The sequence below is a fragment of the Penicillium daleae genome (assembly GCF_028827525.1).
Source record: "Penicillium daleae strain IBT 16125 chromosome Unknown utg000008l_segment0_segment0, whole genome shotgun sequence".
Lineage (NCBI taxonomy): Eukaryota > Fungi > Ascomycota > Eurotiomycetes > Eurotiales > Aspergillaceae > Penicillium > Penicillium daleae.
In genome coordinates, this window is record NW_026623156.1 from 540,444 (window position 1) to 560,044 (window position 19,601).

Sequence of the window (19,601 nt, forward strand, 5' to 3'; positions counted from 1 at the left end):
CCATCACTGTGCTAAAGATAAAGTGAAGAACGAAGTTCCTTTGATGTATGGCTGTTCTTGGCTTTTGGAAATCAAGGATTATACACGCTGGTACACCATGTATTTTGAGATTCTCCAATTTTGGAACTTTAAGACTCACATTGCCTGAGATGGTTTCTGGTTTCGCGCCCTAACATGACTACGATACGTCGGTTCAGGGGCATCAAGAAGCGAACGAGGCAATTCAAAGAGCCAATCTTGTCAAGACTGTGATACATACTTCTACCGGACTAACCTTATTCCGACACGCGGGAAAAAAGCCGCGACTGAAGTTATCGGCTCTTCTGTGCAGCAACAGTCAACACCAGGGAGACATGCTGTCTCCGTTGAAGCCGTCTGCTCCGTCGGCCACTCTGCTGCGGTTTCTGCGATCGCAGTCTGGCTTTGCGAGCGGTTCGGCAGCATGTGTGCGGCCCAGACCACAGGCGCCGTGTCATGAGGCACTGACGTCGGTATCCCGAAGAACCTCGAGCTGGGCACGCCAGGATGCATGCCACAGACGCACGACCTTCGACTCGACGGCGCTCTGTCAATCTGATGTGAGACCGAAGCCATCGGCGACACTTTTTTCGTTAGAGTCGCTTGCGCTAACTCGACATGCCTCCACGACTCGTCGTCCATTTCTCCGAAGATTGTTTGATCTCAAACGCGGCAAAACTGCCGACCTCAAGAGTCATCGCAACGAGGGTCCCGCTACGACTGAAGAAGGGACTGAGGGGCTTTTCAATATCGGTAGAGGATTCGCAGCGAAAGCCTCAAACGAGCTTCGCATTCGCTGCACGGAATTTGACAAGAACGGCAACGTCACCCTGGTCAATGGGGACTTTCGCAAGTCAGAACTGATTGCCAAGGTCGGTGCTGTCACTCGTTAAAAATCGGGAACATCTGGCTGACTCTTTACAATAGTATGGCCTCCTACCCCGTGACCTCCGCAAGATCGACTCTTCGACACTGCCTCATATCCTCGTCCGACCGAGCGCGATCTTAATCAACCTGCTGCACCTGCGTGTTCTTATCAAAGCCGACCGTGTGCTTGTATTTGATGCATACGGATCGACGGATTCGTATATGCAGTCGCTGTTTATCTACGATCTCGAGGGAAAGTTGCGCCAGAGGCAATCTCAGGTTGCCCCGGCTGGCCAGGCGCTACCCTATGAGTTTCGCGCTCTGGAAGCGGTTCTCATCAGCGTCACCACTGGCCTGGAGGAAGAGTTTAATGGAGTGAGAGAGCCTGTCGTTCGGGTTCTCCGTGCACTAGAAGAGGACATCGATCGCGACAAGCTTCGACACCTCTTGATCTATTCCAAGAAATTGGGTACTTTTGAGCAGAAGGCTCGCCTGGTGCGAGATGCCATTGATGATTTGCTCGAGGCGGATGATGATCTAGCGGCCATGTACCTTACCGAACGGGCAACTGGCAAGGAACGCGAGGAGGATGACCACCAAGAGGTGGAAATGCTACTCGAGTCATATCACAAGGTCTGCGATGAAATTGTACAGTCCAGTGGTAATCTTGTCACCAACATTCGAAACACCGAGGAAGTGTAAGATCTCCCTTCCATCCCCCTCAACCTGTGCATATCTAATTCAAACCAGAGTGAAAGCAATTCTCGACGCCAATCGAAATTCGCTCATGCTACTCGATCTGAAGGTTAGTATCGGCACCCTTGGCCTAGCCACAGGAACTCTCTTCTCCGCTCTCTACGGAATGAACTTGAAGAACTTTATCGAAGAGTCCGATTTCGGCTTCGGTGGTGTCTCCGCGGTCTGCTTCGCTCTGACTTCATTGGTTTGCGTCTACGGACTCGCCAAACTTCGCAAACTGCAGCGGGTTCGGATGTGGGGTGAGTCTGGAGTTGGCGGCACTTCTTTGTCCCCTATTTCTCCGAGACAGGGCATACGCACTATTCACCGCAACTGGCGCGCCGATTCGATTGAGCCTGTCTGGGGAAGCTTGCCAGGCGAGGCCCGATCGGAGCGCATAAGGCGACTTCGAGAAAATGCTTTCGCTGCTGCAGCTGCTACAGCATCGAGGTTTCCTGATACTTCTTCCGCCGCAACAACGACTTCTGGTTTTGCAGACGCGCATGAATCCTCAAGCATCAAAGACAACCAAAATAGGCCCGACTCTGCTGGCAGGTTCTGACATGAGCGGCAAGGCCTCTGCATAAACTTGTCCGATCACGTTTTCCCTTCCCCTTTTTTTTCTATTGGATATACCTTTTTCACTGCATTATCTCGACATGGCGTTTGGGTCTGGACTCACCAAGTAATAGAATCGTTCTTGGAGAAAGTTCTACTGTCTGAATATCCTGTACATTACACTATAAATCTTCCCTCCAAGCCTCCAATCGCCGCTCGGTCGGGGTCAACAAGTTAATAGAAAGCGGAATACATCAGGAATGAATTATATCATAGATACAAGCTTTTGATCCCGATCCAATCCATACAATTAAGTCTCAAAGCTCGTCATTCGTCTTAATCTGTCGAAGACGCAACATAGCGACTCCATGCGGCTGTACATGCGCAGTCACACGTCCACCAGCCTTGACAGTGCCAACTTTCGAGCCCATCAATGCGTTGGACGTTGGCAATGGCACCTGTGAGTAGACCTTGCTCGCTCCACCCTGGGAAGTCATGTTAATCGGCCGCGTCGCATTCTCACCACCTTGGATAATCGCATTTGCAGTGTCATTGCTCATCCGTCCAGCCCACAGGTCATACACATCCCAGCTACTCTTAGCCTGCGACGCAGTTCCTTCGGGTCCATTCTCCCAGAAAATGTCATTCAGGGTGGCGTTCATGTCGCGGGCCTTCGTTCCAGCGTTCAACAGCAGGACGATTTGGTCACCTCCGCTCAGAGGACCACTGTACATCTGGATCTCTCCGCCGTCGACGTAGTAACGCCAGATCCGCACGGCACTTGAGCCCTGAGGATCCTGGGATACTGCCAGGACGGCGGTGTTCTGCAGGATAGACAAAGTCGGGCCGTCGATCTTGGTCATTACGTTTGTCATTAACATTGGTGACTTCAAGGCTGCCCATAGGCTGAAGTGTGAGATGGCCTCAACGTCAGTAAGACCACCATTTCCGACCACTGTGTGGTTGTAGTCAGCAAACAGCAATCCCCAATTTGTCTGTGCAAGTAGGAAAACTCACGAAGCATATCCAGATCATTCCACGCGCCAGCATATGCCTTGGATGGGTAATATACTGCCTTGTTGAGCACATTCATAACTGAGCAGTGATATCCCGGAAGCTTGCAATCGAGACCGTCCAATTCAGCACAGGGACAGTTTGCATCCACGCGATCCCACACATTGGTCAGGTCACCACTTGTTCGCCAGGAATTGGCGATGGTTGGGGCAAAGTTCCACGGTCCGTCAGAACCCCAATTGCACAGTGAATAGAGGATTGGCCGACCAGTAGCGTTCAATGCCTTACCCATTGCGTTATACCGGTCATATGAAAGCTTGGGCGTGCCTTCTTCACCTTGGTTGTAGCAGTTATCATATTTGAGATAGTCGATCTATACTCACATTAGTAGATATCCAGATGAGATTGAGAATTTCGAAACTTGGAGCAAAACATACTCCCCAGCTTGCCCAGACCGCGGCATCCTTCTCCTCAAATCCCAAGGAACCTGCATAACGCGCGCAAGTCATAGTACCGGCGCTGGAATAAATTCCAATTTTCAATCCCATACTATGAATTTTATCTGCGACGTCGGCAATTCCATTGGGAAACTTCTGGCTATCCGGAACGAGGTATCCAGAAGAGTTCCGACCGGCAGACCAGCAGTCATCCAGCACAACATAATTATACCCGAGATCCTTGAAGCCTAATTCGACAATTAGTTTTGCTGCGTCCAGAATGACAGTTTCATTCATGCTGCAGCCAAATGAATTCCAAGTGTTCTATATTTGTCAGCTTTCATTTCCAATTGGTAAAATAAAGTAAGATCTTCATTCGACACGCACCCATCCTAATTGAGGAGTTCGTGCAAGTCCATTTTCCAATGCAGCAGCTAGCCCTATGGCCAGGGAAAGGGCGATAACACGCATGGTCGCGACTCTTTTGATCAAGATATGAAAAGAAAAAAATAAACTAAATCAATGTACTACCTCATATACATGTTGATGCAACCTTATATGCCCCGTGGGGAGCGGGGTATTACCCGGAGGAATGTAAGCACTGACATCGATCTAATTTTTTACCCGATTTTGTCGAAGGGAAATAAGACAAACCGCCGAAATTAAACCGCGACTATCTCAATACATACATGATCAGCTCGGGCTAGAGTTGCCTGGAATCCTAGTTGGGTAGGCGAGCATCATCAGCGTGGCTAGTAGTAGCCTTTCCATGGTCTTTCTGGAGGCCTCGTGCTCGATCGATCCATGTCCGTGCCGAAGCTTGAATGCCACCTTCCCTTGAGCATTCCCGCTCAACAATGTCCATGACAGTCTGCACAAATTGAGCAGCTTGTTTTGCTTGACTCCCAGCCTCGGTGGGCGCACTAGCAGCCCCTAACAGCCTCCACTTTTCGGCAACCGATTGCCGACCTCCAATTACTCCCATGTTCCTTGTACTGGGGATACGCAGAAGAGTCTTCTCCACTTGGTATCCAACTTCCTCTGCGACAGTGACTGTTTTCGTCGTGAGAAGACCATACATAGATGTCCACATGCCATTCTCTGTCTTCTCTGTCTGCTTAGCAGCGCGCAATGCCTTCAAATCACCCGACGCTGGCTGCGGATTTTGCTCTGCCAGCTGGTCTGATTTATCCACAGCACCCGCTGCAGTCTTTGGTTTTGTCCCCTTTGGAAGTGGGTAGCGATATCGAGATCCAGAGAGCGAGTGAGAGCAACATGGTATGGCGAGGAATGGAAGGGGAGATTCAGGGCATGCCAGGGCAGCGATGAGCGGAGTCCACACGGTAAGTTCGTCGGCGTGGTTGGAAATGATGAAAGTATCACGAGCGAAATTGCCAGTGGATACATTCACCTCAATATCACCGGTTCCAGTAATATCTGCAAAGGGCTTGGGAATGAGAATCTTCTCTGTGAGCCTTTCCTGGACCCATTCAGGGTAGATGCTCCACGACTTGCGTCGACGGGCATCGAATCCGCAGCCTGAGTAACCTTCCATGAGGAGAACGTAGACAAGTACTCCATTTCCACATGCCATGTCCACGAAGCCTGGGAACTTGCTTGCGTTGGTTTGTTCGTTAGGGTTTTCCTTCGCTGGAAGGACCCCATACATCATGCGCCATAGTTCAATAAGAAATGCAGTAATGGCTAGATCTTCATAGACGTGTTTGCTTGGCTCGGTACTCTCAGCCCAATTCTCACAGAGATCAGCGGCATATAGCGTTTTGAGTCGTGCGTAAGTGTTTTGAACCAGATGACGAGGAACGAGATTGTCTTTCAAAGAAGTAGGCTTGCTCGTGTTCTCACTAGTGGGTTTACCCTTAGCCCACGCGTGAGCCGGACGTAAAAGTTAAGGAGGATATGTAATGTGCGCTCCAGTCGCTCCGGAATGTCATCTGAGAATGGCAGGAAATGCACAGACATGGTACCAGCGTTGGGGCCTTGAAAGTCATATAGAGTAGCAAGTCCTCTTAGCTGTGGGTGGTAAAATGGAATATCTTCTTGGGACTGAATATGCGGGAGAAACATGGTCAACACTCGTTGTTGAAGATTGTTCGCGTGGTCTTCATTATCACTTTCCAAGGGCGCAGGCTTGGATTTGTAGAAATGACAAGTCTGTACGAGTGGTTTGTCGATATTCTGATTTCGAGGAATTAATCTCCGAATAACAGTCCGGATCAGATCGAAGCCCTTCACTCGGGCTGCAGGCTTGGCCGTGACTGCAGTATCTGGTATCGCTGGTGCCGGCCCACCAGATGTCCCTGCAAGCTCTTCATCTTGTTGAGGTGTCTTAAGTATACCCAGACTGTCGAACAAGATATCTGCCCGGAACAAATGACTTGAAGTGATGTTCGGGTTGGCCATAAGAAAGACTGCAGTTTCGTAGAAATTTTCTTGGGAAAAGGGCAGTCCATCTTCACTGAGGTCTGAAGATGTAAGCCAGTCATCTTGGTCTATCTCCAGGACTTGGCAGCTGGACTCAAGTGTCTCTTTGAGAGGCTTTCCTGAGAGCCTGCTCAGGTCCCGCACGTTCTTTCTGTTTGGCATGTTGAGAGCTTCTAGTTGGTATCATTGAAGAGATTTGACATAAGATCCTCAGAGAAAGGAGTAGTGGTCATAAATGCGAGACCACAGTAAAATGTGCCAACACATATGCTAATGAATACCCGGACGGTGTATTCTTCGAATCTTGTCCCTTGTTCCTGAATAATGGGGTTAGCTGCTTCCAAGAGTGACTTCTGCCGCTGGCGTTCGTATGTGCGGTAGAGGGTAATGATCACGTGATATTTATACATTTGACCCAAGAAGTGCAACTCATTGTGAGTAAAATACAGTGTGAATCATATCCTAATATTCAAGTGTTGGTTATCTGAATTTATGTTTATATCTATTTGGAAATTGGATGAGTTTTTGACTTTCAACAATCCATTAAGGCAGTCTGGTCAGAAATCAAGTCACGAGAGAGACCAGGGCAACAACTAATGGAAATGCCGAATACGCCCAACGTCGATTTGCAATGAACTGTTACATCACGATCACCTCCCAACTTCTGACTGTCACTAGAAAGGAGAAGTGCTTTATTTCCGGTAATACATCTTTCGATTATCCTACCAGGCGCTAGTATCAGGCGCTGTCAAGTCTTGCACAAACTGACGTCGCGACCAGCATTTCTACTAATGGCAATGGAATCATCCACACTGAGAGGTACATTATTGCATGGTTGGCTGATCACATAGCCCTACAGCTCGAAGTACGGTCCGGGCTCTCAAATTTCTAGCAAGTTCTCTTCCAGCTCATGGAGTTTCTGCTCAGATCAACGCTGCTACCGGTCTAGTACTCATGACATTTGAAGTGTGCCTAGGATGCCATACAGAATGGTACACTCATCTGATAGGCGTGAAAAATATCATTATGTCTACCAAGTCTTCCAATTCGACTCGCGGGTCCTACTTACACGGGCCTGGCGCGTTAAAGCAGGGCTCGGAGGGGCAATGGATATTGCGTAGCTTTATTTATCATGATATCCTGGGAAGCGTTACATTAGGCAATCAGCCATTGATTGGCAGCCAATTCCTTGATGACCTCACAGACACCGTGGATACTTACCTAGACGTTGAGTTCGAAATCCTCGTGAGTAAATCTGATATCAGCTTTCTCGGGGAGCAGTGCCTGCTACGTGACTACATACGGCTCAATGAAACCAATTTAGTGTACCAAACTGTTTCAGCTCTATGTAGCAAAAATTGAAGTCCTGGGTATGCCCACCGGAAACTAATCCGGCCCTCGTCTCACTGGCCTATGCCTATCGCAGTAGTGCCTTGATTTATCTATACCGCCGGACGCTTGCCGGACTAAGACTTCATAGACTACTATCACAGAGTACATATCAAGACAACACGTCCGACCTGGGCGCAGCAATACAAGCTGAAATCTCGACTATTCTCCATCACACGACTGGCATCCCCGTATCCGGAATTGTTCAGTCAGCGCTACCTTTCCCTCTTTTTATTGCGGGAGGCGAGGCTAAATCTCGCAACCATATGGATATTATTCGATTGAGACTGAACGAAATGTTGGAAAGCATGGCTTTAACAATATTCAGCAAGCATTGGGCATGTTGGAACAAGTATGGGAGAAACGGACTGCTGCCGAGTACGGGGATGAGGATTGTGATGTCGACTGACGTGACATTGTTAATCGGCAAGAAGGCGATCTTTTTTTAACTTGAAAGTTAACAAGAGATAACGTAGCATTATATAGTATAGCAAAACCACTAGAGGAAGCAGTGGAGGATACCACACGCTAATTTAGTTCAAAGTCGTATAGTAACTTGCTGCATCAAGAATCCGAGAGGTAACCGAATGTTCTCGAACCATGACAGGAGGTCAGATTTCCCCATAAAAGATAATACAAATATAATTCAATGGGCCTACCTTAATTCACGGATTTTTAGTCATTTTGTAGAGCAAACCATGGAAGTCAAGCCCATACACCTGTCATGCTTACGCAATGACATCAAACGATTGATCCGAGAGAAACTTGATATATCTACCCTGAACTTTCATAGTCATACCGCTTCCCAAAGAGGATCCTGGTTATTCACATTCATATCTATTCCGGTAAGAGTTCAACAAACCCAAAGTCTTCTCCATATCTAATTCATGTTACAGATACGCCCAATGAAGCTCAACACCTACGAAATCTGCACCATCATCTTGGCTGCCCTCACGTTTCCAACATTCGTAACTTCTGCACCCCCAACAAACCCAAACTCGCCAAAAGTCAAACACGACTGGGCCATCAAGCTCTATGAAAACCAACAATGCACCGGAAAGTCGGCCGAATTCGCCGGGATGGGTTCCTCGGGATGTCGTCGCAATATTCCGAACGGGGGCACGAAGGGCTTCTTCAAAGGTCACATTGATTCGACTAGCTCTGTGAATCTGTATGGAGATGACCACTGCGGGCACGGTTACAAAGTGGACGCAATCCACTCAAACATCGATGATAAATGCAAGAAGATCCGGGGGAAGAAGAAGCATATTAAGAGTTTTGATATTACATGTTCGTGAGACACATGTATCACTGATTCGGTCTAGAAGGCTTTTGTCAGAGTCTAGTTTGTAGTCTCAATGGATTCTTGTTTCGACCTGAAACACTCGGTTGCAGTTTGTATCTCCGCCTTGTGTGTGGGAACAAATGGCATATTCGACAGACCAATTCTGGATGTAAAGAAAGACGAAAGGACATCTTTGAGCCTAAAACATAAGCAGTAATTCAGCAGCGGTAGCTAATTTACCCAGCCATAGTGCTGTTTAGGTCGGCAGGTCAGCTACACTCACTGACTCTGAAGCCAATGTACTTCAAATCTGCGACGACTAGCTGGTAACTCTACCTACGCTAAACTCAGAAGTCACTGCTAACCTTCGAAGACCATATCAGTCTTAACTAGACATTCCCAGCGTGCCCAAAGGAGCTTAAGCTGGTATGGTATAACTTTCTATAAATCCACACTCGGAGCCATAAGATCCGAATTGCCCAGCAGAAACAATTCCACGCCACCAAATTGGAGGGTTAATACTTTGTAGATTTTAACCCTTCCAGGAACGAAAGCAAACAAATAAGCTTCATTCTTGATTGGCGGAATTATACACTCACTCACCTAAGTCCAGCCTAATCAATCCCCTATATAACCGGCGATAAGCAACCCACTCCCTTATCAACCATGACGCAACCCCGCGCTCCGTCCAGCTTACCCGGTCAGAGAAGAAACAAAAGCCCCTCCACAACCCCCACTCCCACTCCCTTCACTCGTTAATAAAGCTCGTGCATAAGAGAAGATACCAATGGCACCGCGCTGCTTCATCGTCCGCCACGGCGAAACCGAATGGTCCCTAAACGGGCGCCACACCGGCACAACGGACCTCCCGCTAACAGCCAACGGCGAGAAACGCATCAAAGCCACTGGCAAAGCCCTCGTCGGGGATGACAGGCTCATCGTACCAAAGAATCTAGTCCACGTGTAAGAAAGACCTTAACCCTTAGAAAATATCTACATCCTCCGAGCTCTCTGATCCTGTTCATCGCTGAATTAAAGCGTTCCACCAGATTCGTCTCCCCACGCTCCCGCGCCCAACGAACCCTCGAACTCCTCGAGATCGGCTGCCGCGAGCGTCTTCCCTGGAATGAGCAGCGGAAAGCTGTGCACGAAGAGCCGATTCGGACGGAGGCTAGGGTGCAGATTACGGAGGCGATTCGGGAGTGGGATTATGGGGAGTATGAGGGGTTGACGAGTGTGCAGATTCGGGCTATTAGGGCGGAGAAGGGGCTGGGGCCTTGGAATATTTGGACAGATGGGTGTCCTGGGGGAGAGTAAGTGTCTTTTTTTTTTCCTTTCTCATTTGGAATTGAGTCTTTTGGCTATGCATATTTGGTTGGGAAATCAGAATTGGGTCTGATATAGCTTGTTCTTTGGGTTTGGGAGTGTCTACAATTGGAGCGGACGCTGTTCTCTGCCCCGTACCCCCAAACGATGCTCAAGCTAATTCATATTCTCCTTTTAGATCACCCGAAGACATTGTCCGCCGTCTCGATGCTCTGATCACCGAGATCAAGGACAAATACCACCGCGCCTGCTTCGAGCACCCCGACCAGCAAAAAGGGGACGTCCTGGTTGTTGCGCACGGGCACATCCTCCGCGCATTTGCCATGCGCTGGGTTGGCAAGCCATTGAATGAGACTTCGCTGATTCTGGAAGCCGGCGGTGTGGGCACGTTAAGGTGAGTCGCAGAGATACCCCCGTTTCCCGTGATAGCGCGAACTTGCCAGTGTGCAAGTAAAAGAGCCGAGTCGACCCCGGGCAGTTTGAAGGAATATGACTGATGAAGCCTGTCCAGCTATGAACACCACAACATCGACGAGCCGGCAGTTATCCTCGGAGGCCAATTCGTTGTCGAGTAAAGATCATATTCCCAACGATCATAACATAGCACATTATTGCCCATCCATCTCGGCACAGCTACAAACCCTCAAGTAAATAGTTAGCAAACCGAAGCAACCCCTTATAGAACCCAAGACAAGTCACACAAACCCCAACTACAGTAACTCACCTTCACCACAAAACAAACCCCTTATAAAATAAACCACCCTCCCCAACATCTTCAATCTTCCTCACTCTCCTCCTCCTTCACCCCACCACCAGCCGCAGCAGCAGTAGCACCATCACCAAACCCCTTAACTCCCTCCTCCCCAAGAACCTTCGCGCTCCCCATAAACAACGCCCCCATATACCCACCCAAAAACCGTATATCCCCGGCCTGCACCGCCGTCATGCGCAACAGATTCTCCGTATCCGCCAGGTTGGCGTTTAACTTTGCCAGTTGCGTGTGCAGGTGTGCGTATTGTCGGCTTTTGGCGGCGGACATTGAGGCGGAGCCGCTTGCTGAGCTTGACGGGTTGGGGTTGGGGTTTGCATTTTGATTTTGGGTTTGGTATTGGCTTTGGTGGAGGTGTGTGGACGAGGTTGAGGTTGGGAGGATTGAGGCGCGGGGGTAGGAGGGGTGGGAATCGGTGCGGTGGTGGGTTGGGTTGAGGGGCATTGTTGCGGTAGTTTTGAGTTTGTTGTGAGATTTCTTTCAGTGCGAATATCTTGCTCGAACGATCCCTCGGCTGGACGTTGTATGAGTGTATGAGTGGGTTGTTGTCAGGGAAGATCGCGAGGAAACTCCGAATGTTTACATCGACGGTTATCTCACGTGACCGTATCTGTCTATCAAGGACCAAATCGCGATACAGCACAACTTCATCTACAATCCAAGTCTACTCAAACTTACAATACAAAGATACCAAGAAAAAGAGAGCAGCCAGAAGCAACTTCAATAATATAACGGGGAATGTCTATCAGTTCGTGCGCACCATGAAGGATACAAGTCAAAAAAACGGTGTCTGTCCAGAACACGGCCACCCCGATTCGCCAGAACCACCGCAAACACATCCGTTATTAAGATCCACGGCAAGCGTGGACCAAAGCCAGCCATGAAGACCAAATTCGACTATTTAGTCGAACCTATATCGAACGATATCCTCCGCTCTTTTTGCAAATGCGCCAGGGAGGAATGGGGAAAAGCAGACCGCAGAAACAAATAGACAAAAAAAAAAAAAAAAAAAAAAAAAAGACCGTAGGCGTGAGATAGGCCGGATGATGAGGTAGGGTTGAGACAGCAAAGAGAAGAAGGTTCAAATAAAGGAAAGTTCGATGCCGAGGACGTGGCAGGATGATGGGAATGATGATAATAGACGCAGATCAGGCTGAGAGTAGTAAGGCGACGTATACGAGCCACGTATGATGAGTTAGACCAAAAGGAAAACAAAAAAGGAGTGCGCCGGTTCCGGTAGTGTACAGTCATGCAGAGAGGCAAGGAGAGTCAGAAGTGCGAGGCGTTGCGACTGAGGCAGTGTTGTAGGTGAAAGAGACAGCCGACAAAAGCATTATATCGATATGCTGCAAAGCAAGAACAGGAAAGATGAGGGAAAATCCCCCGGTCTAGGCTGTGCGAAGGGCCTCGGCATTGGAGTGGACGGAGAGAAAAAAAAGAATCGATAATGCCTCGAGAACGGACTGAGTATCAATGCAGCGTAGGGAAAGAGAAAAAAGAGAAAAGGAGATCGAGTCGAGCACAACCCAAATTCCCCAGCGCTCCGGAACAAAGATAGAGGGGGGAAAACGAAACACCAATAAGCGATAAGAACCCCTATGTCCCTCATGTATATGTAAAGAAGCAAACAGCAGAGTATTAACCGATAGCCTCAATTCAAAACCGGGGGGTGGAATCCGTAAAACAATATCCCCCGTAGAATGACCCCCACGCAGCGAATGCAAAAACAGTCCAAACATGACAGAGCTTGAGAGAGCAGGCGAGAAAGGTATGGTGTCCAGGATGATAGGAGATGATGGAGGAAAACGTCAGAAAGGAAAACCGAATCGGTTCGTCGATCGCCAATTGTTCGTCATCAAGTGCGAGTAGGGTGACGTAAAGCAGGTGGGAAAACAATCAAGGGAAAACGAGCTCCAGCTTCAGCTTCATCGAACGGGCGCTGCTGGAACGGCATAATGGTCACCGAGACTGATCTGGCTGCTATGAGCCGAGGCTTCGGAATCAAGATTCGCGCTGGCTCCGCTATCACCACTTTCAGCACTGGCGCTCGCACTTCCGGTCAGACTTTTGTTCTTGGGAGGGCCCTTAGCGGGAAACGAGTTGCTCACCCCATAGTGTTGCTCAAGCTGCTGCGGTCCAACCGGGCCTTGTCCTGACGGGTGCCGGGGGACCGGTGTCCGCATGTTTCCAGGCGGCGACGGATGGCCATTATGAGGAGGTCCACCATGGGGTCCAAGACTCTGATCATGACCAGTCATGGGACGACCCATACGAGATGGGCCGGGGGTCCAGGGAATGGTGCCGCGGGGGACTGGCTGTTTCGCCGGCTCTGAGGGTACGGTCGGGGAGGGTAATCGCCCATATGACTGGCCGTTAGAGAGTTGGCCCGTGAGTCGATGCCCATCTGGTTGCGGTCAACGGCTCCGTATCGATTCGACGAGTAGCTCATCATCGGGTTGTCCATGAGCGAGTCATGGAGGCCTGGGATTTCTTGCATCACTCGATCGCTCGCGCGTTTCCGACCGAAGTAGCGACCAAACGATGACCCAGGTCGACTCTGAGGCATATGACCACCGCCCATCATCTCAGGGTTCTTACGGATCTGACTGGGGTTGGGTGCCTTCCGGGCTCGGCGTGACGTGATGCTCATCATATCAACTTGATCGGGATCGATATGAGGAATTGCCATGTTGTCCATTGGGTCGAAATAGTCCTCATCCTCTTCGTCAAAGGCCGAAGCTGGTGCCCGAGGTGGTGGCCCACGACGACCTGGGCCTGGTCCAGGGCCTCTCCGCATGCTCATCTCCTGTTCCCGTAATTGCAATTCACGCTGGCGCAGAGCCAACTCGCGTTCCCGTAGGGCTATATCACTAGGAGAAGAGGCCGCATCCGTATAACCATTGCCGTTTGCCTGGGGCATGGGCGTTCCACCTTCCGATTCATCGTAGAGCACCAAATGGCTGAACTCCTCGAGTCCTTCCAATGAAGCGTCTCGGGAAATGCCTCGGCCCTGGGGGCCCATCGGCATAGGCCCACTGGGTCCTCGAGGCATCATGCCAGAGGGCGGACCCCGTCGCTGGCCAGGAGGGGGTCCGCCCATACTCGAATGGGTCCGACTCGATCGCATCGCGCCATTCATCGGTGGGCGCTGTGGAGGAGGTGCGGAGGACATTCGGGGTGGGGGGTGACCCATGACCGATGCGGGCGGGGAATCGCCTGGTCGGGGCCGGTTCTGGTTCACAGTATTGATATGGTGGAGCATGGCGTATAAAGCTTCGATGTGAGGGACGGACACGTTGGACTCGGTCGCTAGTTTAATGGGAGATCCCAAAAATGTCTCGATTTCCAAGGGGCGTCGGGCTTGGAAGTCTTGGTACATGGTGCTGGGAGCGTCTGATGCGGTCATCTTCTCGATCGTCTTTTCGCGGAAATCACCGGGAAAGTTGCAGCCCTGCACTCGAGCCAGCTCCAAGAGCTCGTCGATAATTCCAGTCACTAGTTGGCGGACTCCGACTTTCTCCAGGAGCTGTGTGTGGTTAGGAGTCTCGAATACTACACTTGCCGGGTGGAACGCGATCGGGCTATGACGGTCATTAGCACAACAATGGATCTCTGGAGCCTCTCCGGAAGGCGCCTGGGTTAGAACACTCACCCAATCATCCGGTCGAACTGTTCCTGTCGAATATTCGGCGATACGTGACAATCGACCTGTCCAGAGTTCAGAGTCATCGCCAATGCCGCGGCCATGTCGTTCTGGATGGAGGTGGGAATGGCGGATTGCGTGTTGGTTGCGCCCACATGGATCTCGCTAGAACTCAAGTGCTCGAAGTCGCTGGGGCCCGTCTGAGAGATCTCCACGTTGGAGACTAGCGAAAGAATCACGTTGGTAGGGTACCGTTGCTCCAGATGGGCCTCAATTCCGATGGTATTCGTTGTGTTTACCAGAATGCATGTGTGCTGGGGTGTGACGACGGATTCGATGACCGAGGCCAAATCGTAGATATCGGGCAATGCTTTCACGCAAAGAATCACATAGTCGTAGGCGTTTTCACGGGAGGAAGCTTCTTCAGGTGTTCGGACGACTAAACCACAGCCAGAAAGAGACAGATTAGCCTTGGGGCCCGAATGATTCGGAGCTCCGAGGGAAGAGAAAGGACCAGGACCATACCATGACGAGGTTTGAATCGCTCATTACCGAATGCTTTTGATCTATCCCAGAACCCAGGTGTCAGTGAACCAGTCCTCGCAGGCAGCAAGCGACTACGGGCGCAGACATACTTGAACGAAACACCATATTGGGCCACCGCATCGAACCCAGATTTCCAAACCAGCGTTACGTCGCAGGAAGTCGTAGCCTGCAGGCGCCATGACAAGAAAGCCGAAATCGCATTCCCACCCACTGCACAAACTTTCATTAGTGGCCGGCCCATGATGGAGGTTGGGGGCAATGTCGGAAACGTCGGGAAGGTCGGGGGAGAGGTTGGGAGGATGGACGAGATTGGAAGATTGGCAGATTGGGAGGAGGGGGGAGGAAAATCCAGGCGAGAGAGCAGGGGCCAGGATGAAGAACTCACCGGAGAGGATGCGCAGGCGTGGAGGAGGAGGGGGGGGCCATGGTCGAAACTGGCAGGAAGGTGGTGGTGTTGGGGGAGGGCGGGACCTTAAGTCGAGGAGGTCCAGAGGCGCGCGCGGCCGCCGATAAGCAGAGATCACCGGCGAGCCAGGGTGTGTGGGGAGGAAGGAAAGAAAGGACAGGGAGCTGGGAGAGGAGATGGTTTGTGTGTCAAAAAAGGGAGAACGGAGGGGGAGGAAGAAGAGGAAAGAAAGGGAGAAGGGAGAGAGAGAGAGAGAGAAGGGGAGAGAGAGAGAGAGAGAGAGTGAGAGAGAGTAGGACAAGGAACAAGGACCAGAGGGAAGGAGGGCAAAAAAGAAAAGAGCGAGTTTGGGCAGGAGGAGGAGAGAAGTTGGCCGGTTTTGGGACTGGACTGGGGCACGGGAGATGGGCAAGCATCAGAAGAATAAGAAATAAGAAGAGGATCATACGAAGAGGATCATCCAACGTGCAACTAGTAGAAACAAGTTCTTGATCCGTAATGATCACTTTCTTTCTTTTTTTGTGGTACTTCTCTACTTTCTTCGTGATCTCTTCCCTTCAACCCGATACTGGTACCTATCGCCATCCATCCATTGAACGAGTTCCCAAGATGCCAGGCAGAAGAAATTCACCAGAAAAAGGGCTTTTTCCAACGGTCGTGGATCCCCCCGCCAGGCTCAATCCGGAAACGGACAAGGCTCTGGACGATAAGAAAACCTGCCAACGGAAACAAAAAGAAGAATCACAAAGGATAATCCGTCTGCGTCGACCTTCTGACCACGAAACTATTGATGAAATAGTGTAGATGGTTCTTTTCACTACGAACATACACGACTATGCAAATCAAATCATTCTCTTCCGAGTACGACTCTGTCCGAAGAGGCCGCTGGTCGTCCCGCGTCATAGCCGTTTCGTGGCCCTCCACGCAATCAACCCGCTGGTGGTACATGCATACATCCATTGGTGGTCGAGGCCCTGAGCTGTGAAGAGTCAGAAAAGGATGCTGATCCGGCGATCGAGAAAGTATTTGATCTCTCTCTAGCTCGAATTCATGACAATCGGTATCTTCCAGAAAAGAGATCGTGTCCTCCTTGGTATACTTCTCCTCTACCTCGATGATCTCGATGATCCTCGGGCATGCACCACCAGTATCGGAGTGCAGAGTGGGTTGGGAAACTGGGCTGCTGCTATAATTAAACCTACGCTCTGATCATTTATTTTTTTCCTTGGGACCTTGATTTTGATTTTCCGAATTTCCTTTTTTTCCCACCCATTTTAGTTTTTCATCTGGGCCCTAAATGGAACTAAAAGGGGAAACCCACCCACCCAAGTTTGTTGGAGGCTCCACTCTCGAAACCACCATACGTCGATGGTTGATCGGCACGGCTGTTCACTTGGTCTGTGAGCCACTGCTCAGTGTCCATACTATCGGACGACGGGACCTTGTTTTGGCTTGATTTAGGCTTGTAGCTTGTCGCATACCTGTCATGTCGTTCTCCCCGGGGAGAAGGAAGGCGAAGAACGAAAAGCTCATCAACGTGGGTAAATGGGCTGCGACGCGTACATCGGCCGCGTTCCCCTTCCTCCACTTTCGGAAATCCACAGTCTACTACTGTAAGCTATGTCGCCCGTTGTCGGCCCGGATTGGGGTGCACAGGGAGATATTCCGGGCTAAGTACAGCGTACAGGCTTTCAAGGTATCCTTCAGGTAAGTTCTACACGAAAATGCTGCACCTGAGTCTCCTATCAAAGCTCCGATGGGACTCGCCCGCAGAGTCAGTTGCACAAATGAATTGACACTAACTGGACCAGGAATTGAGTTCGCCGTTCATAACTCATGCGGCCCAAGCATCCTCGCTTCTACTGTAGCTTTTGCTTTTCTCCCAGGGGAACCACTAACGAGATAGCGAAGGTAAGGCTAGCTTCGACTCCTCCGCCAGTGTGGTATTCGGTACATACTTGCGCCACGAGAGGGGTGATGGTGGCGGAAACGTGAGCTCGATCCTAGCGGGACTGGACAAATACCGAAGCAATTGGCCATAACTCTGAGTCACAAGCAATTGGCCATAACTCTGAGTCACATGGTTAGAGGAACATACAGTAGTATACAGTCGTTAGTGCTTAACGATTAGTCTGTGGACAGGATCGTAGATTCGTGGCCCTGGTATGGTGTACAAGTCAGGCACAGGTGTGTTCTCGTGTAAGTACAAAGCGAGTACATATCCTTGATCAATGCACGTTGGCAACTTGACTAGGTACCACCGACCGAGGTTAAAAGCAGAGCAAGCCTATCGCGAGAAAACACAAGGACAAAGCATCGTACGATTAAATGGTAACTAACTACTCTGGGAGAACGAGAACCTGGCGTATGACCCACTATTGGCTGGCATTCAGAATAGTTAGTTAGTTTAATCATCTGATAAATGCCCTGGCAGCTGACCGTACAAGACTTCAATCCTAACAACACGACAATAGCCATAGTATGCTACAAACTATAGTAAAAGTATATAGCTGTATGTACTATTTCCTTCTTCCGGCCTAGCCCCAGGGAATCAGAGATACACCATCCTGCAAAAAGGAAGAAGAGTAAGAACTTAAGAAAGGGGCGGCGGTGTTTGCTGAAGGATAATAGGCAGGCGCAGCATACCACAGCTCAATCGGGTCAACCAGGGGATCGACAACCCCCGTTTGCAGCCAATTCCAAGGGATCAAGTGTTTCTGCTTCTAGATCTCGCTGTTCTGTCTTCGGGGTTTTTTTTTATGAGACACGAATTGAGTCTGAGGAATCTGATAATCCTTCTAGCACGTCGTCCTCGCCTCCTGCAGACGATCGTCCTGCATACTTGGGGTGTTTCACATCGAACCCTTTCTCCTCGTCGCGTGCATGGTCGACTCAGCCCAGACTCTACGGATCCAAAGGTACAAGGGTATGAAGTGCAGAGGTCGAAAAGGTTCTGAACTGGTCAGATTGATCAGTATATCCTGTTCTAATTCATTGCATACTCTCCAAATTCATATGACTCTATACATACCGCGCCTAGTATGGACATGGATATGTACTACAGGAGTTCTGCAGGCTAGATGGCTATATACGCGATCGCGGCGACCAGACCATCAGGGTGGAGACCAAATGGGTCAATTCCGGCCAGCAGCCGAACAATCAGAACAAACAGCGTCAAGCGCGTCGCGGTCACGGTGGAGAAGCCCTATCCACATTTACATCAGCCTCCCGATTAATAATCTCTAGTCGAAGCTCAATTTTTTTTCTCCGACCGCGCGTGGTGGTCGCGGCCGGATGTTTCGCGAAGGGAACACCATCGTACAGAAGCGGTCATGCCGCCAGGTGGCAGGGCGAGTGAACCACGTTTGCAAAAGACGAAAGCAGATGTTTGTGTTTTTGTTTTTGTTTTCGCGAATTTTTCGGAGTTATATATCCATGCAATAATTTTCATGCAAGCCGAGTACTGCAGGTTCTTACGCCAGTCTACAATATACTGTAGGAATAATAATACAATGAACATACTATGTTAATTATGCATTGATCATTACTTGTAGAACAAATCTGCATATGTTAGCTTTGCTATTGTATGTCCCTCAAGAGGCCTAACTACAGTAGGCAAGACAATTGCTCAGCCACGATCTCAGGCCTTGGCTAAGAGGTCAAGGCTAGAGCCAACAGCTGGTCCTGACGATCGATGATCTCACGATTTGCACGATTGTCATGACGATAGTCCCCGAGCAGCGCCACACACGCGCTCATTATTGCCTTTGCCGGGGATAGATTAGAAATGCCACCCAGCGTAATATACAGTAGATCACCGTGTCTCGGTACTTTTCTCGTGCGGAAAACCGGAGCACCCACGAACGAGATTTAATCTATTTCGTACTCGTTATGAAGACCTGGCGCTGTGCCAGGGAATTTCCCTGCTCTTTCATCGGTCGAGAAAGGTCGATTGGGTCCCACCGAAACTATGGTCTGTCACAGGTACAGCACAGCACTTGATTTGCCCACCTAAGGATCGACCAGTACCAAATTCGATAGCTCGGATTCCGATCATTGTTATTTTTTGGAAGCCACGAAAACCACTTTCACTGTGCTTGTATGGATAGCTCGAAACACTTCATCTGGAAGATAACAAAATTTTCAGTTGAGTTCGCTTCCGT

General features: G+C 49.9%; 8 protein-coding genes across 8 annotated transcripts; 3 read left to right on the forward strand and 5 right to left on the reverse strand.

Annotated features, from left to right (window-relative positions):
• Nucleotides 1-353: 353 nt before the first annotated feature.
• N7458_008846 (CorA family magnesium transporter) lies at nucleotides 354-2,185 on the forward strand (the record flags this gene model as incomplete). The annotated part of the gene is made up of 3 exons (XM_056912228.1): nucleotides 354-890; nucleotides 946-1,583; nucleotides 1,636-2,185. 3 exons carry the CDS (start codon nucleotides 354-356, stop codon nucleotides 2,183-2,185), a joined length of 1,725 nt encoding a protein of 574 aa, XP_056761077.1.
• Nucleotides 2,186-2,498: 313 nt separating this feature from the next.
• Nucleotides 2,499-4,103, reverse strand: N7458_008847 (glycoside hydrolase family 27 protein; the record flags this gene model as incomplete). The annotated part of the gene is made up of 4 exons (XM_056912229.1): nucleotides 2,499-3,136; nucleotides 3,199-3,568; nucleotides 3,633-3,956; nucleotides 4,020-4,103. The coding sequence occupies 4 exons, from the start codon at nucleotides 4,101-4,103 to the stop codon at nucleotides 2,499-2,501; spliced, it is 1,416 nt and encodes a 471-aa protein (XP_056761078.1).
• A 250-nt stretch (nucleotides 4,104-4,353) lies between these two features.
• Nucleotides 4,354-6,236, reverse strand: trm44 (tRNA (uracil) methyltransferase; the record flags this gene model as incomplete). The annotated part of the gene is given in 2 exon segments (XM_056912230.1): nucleotides 4,354-5,490; nucleotides 5,508-6,236. The coding sequence occupies 2 exon segments, from the start codon at nucleotides 6,234-6,236 to the stop codon at nucleotides 4,354-4,356; spliced, it is 1,866 nt and encodes a 621-aa protein (XP_056761079.1).
• A 2,132-nt stretch (nucleotides 6,237-8,368) lies between these two features.
• N7458_008849 (uncharacterized protein) lies at nucleotides 8,369-8,761 on the forward strand (the record flags this gene model as incomplete). Its single annotated transcript, XM_056912231.1, has 1 exon — nucleotides 8,369-8,761. The coding sequence occupies one exon, from the start codon at nucleotides 8,369-8,371 to the stop codon at nucleotides 8,759-8,761; it is 393 nt and encodes a 130-aa protein (XP_056761080.1).
• Nucleotides 8,762-9,535: 774 nt separating this feature from the next.
• Nucleotides 9,536-10,649, forward strand: N7458_008850 (histidine phosphatase family protein; the record flags this gene model as incomplete). The annotated part of the gene is made up of 4 exons (XM_056912232.1): nucleotides 9,536-9,711; nucleotides 9,798-10,061; nucleotides 10,253-10,468; nucleotides 10,586-10,649. 4 exons carry the CDS (start codon nucleotides 9,536-9,538, stop codon nucleotides 10,647-10,649), a joined length of 720 nt encoding a protein of 239 aa, XP_056761081.1.
• A 200-nt stretch (nucleotides 10,650-10,849) lies between these two features.
• N7458_008851 (DASH complex subunit HSK3 family protein) lies at nucleotides 10,850-11,287 on the reverse strand (the record flags this gene model as incomplete). The annotated part of the gene is made up of 1 exon (XM_056912233.1): nucleotides 10,850-11,287. One exon carries the CDS (start codon nucleotides 11,285-11,287, stop codon nucleotides 10,850-10,852), a length of 438 nt encoding a protein of 145 aa, XP_056761082.1.
• Nucleotides 11,288-12,768: 1,481 nt separating this feature from the next.
• N7458_008852 (uncharacterized protein) lies at nucleotides 12,769-13,026 on the reverse strand (the record flags this gene model as incomplete). The annotated part of the gene is made up of 1 exon (XM_056912234.1): nucleotides 12,769-13,026. One exon carries the CDS (start codon nucleotides 13,024-13,026, stop codon nucleotides 12,769-12,771), a length of 258 nt encoding a protein of 85 aa, XP_056761083.1.
• Nucleotides 13,027-13,097: 71 nt separating this feature from the next.
• N7458_008853 (ketopantoate reductase family protein) lies at nucleotides 13,098-15,273 on the reverse strand (the record flags this gene model as incomplete). The annotated part of the gene is made up of 3 exons (XM_056912235.1): nucleotides 13,098-14,424; nucleotides 14,496-14,925; nucleotides 15,012-15,273. The coding sequence occupies 3 exons, from the start codon at nucleotides 15,271-15,273 to the stop codon at nucleotides 13,098-13,100; spliced, it is 2,019 nt and encodes a 672-aa protein (XP_056761084.1).
• Nucleotides 15,274-19,601: the final 4,328 nt, after the last annotated feature.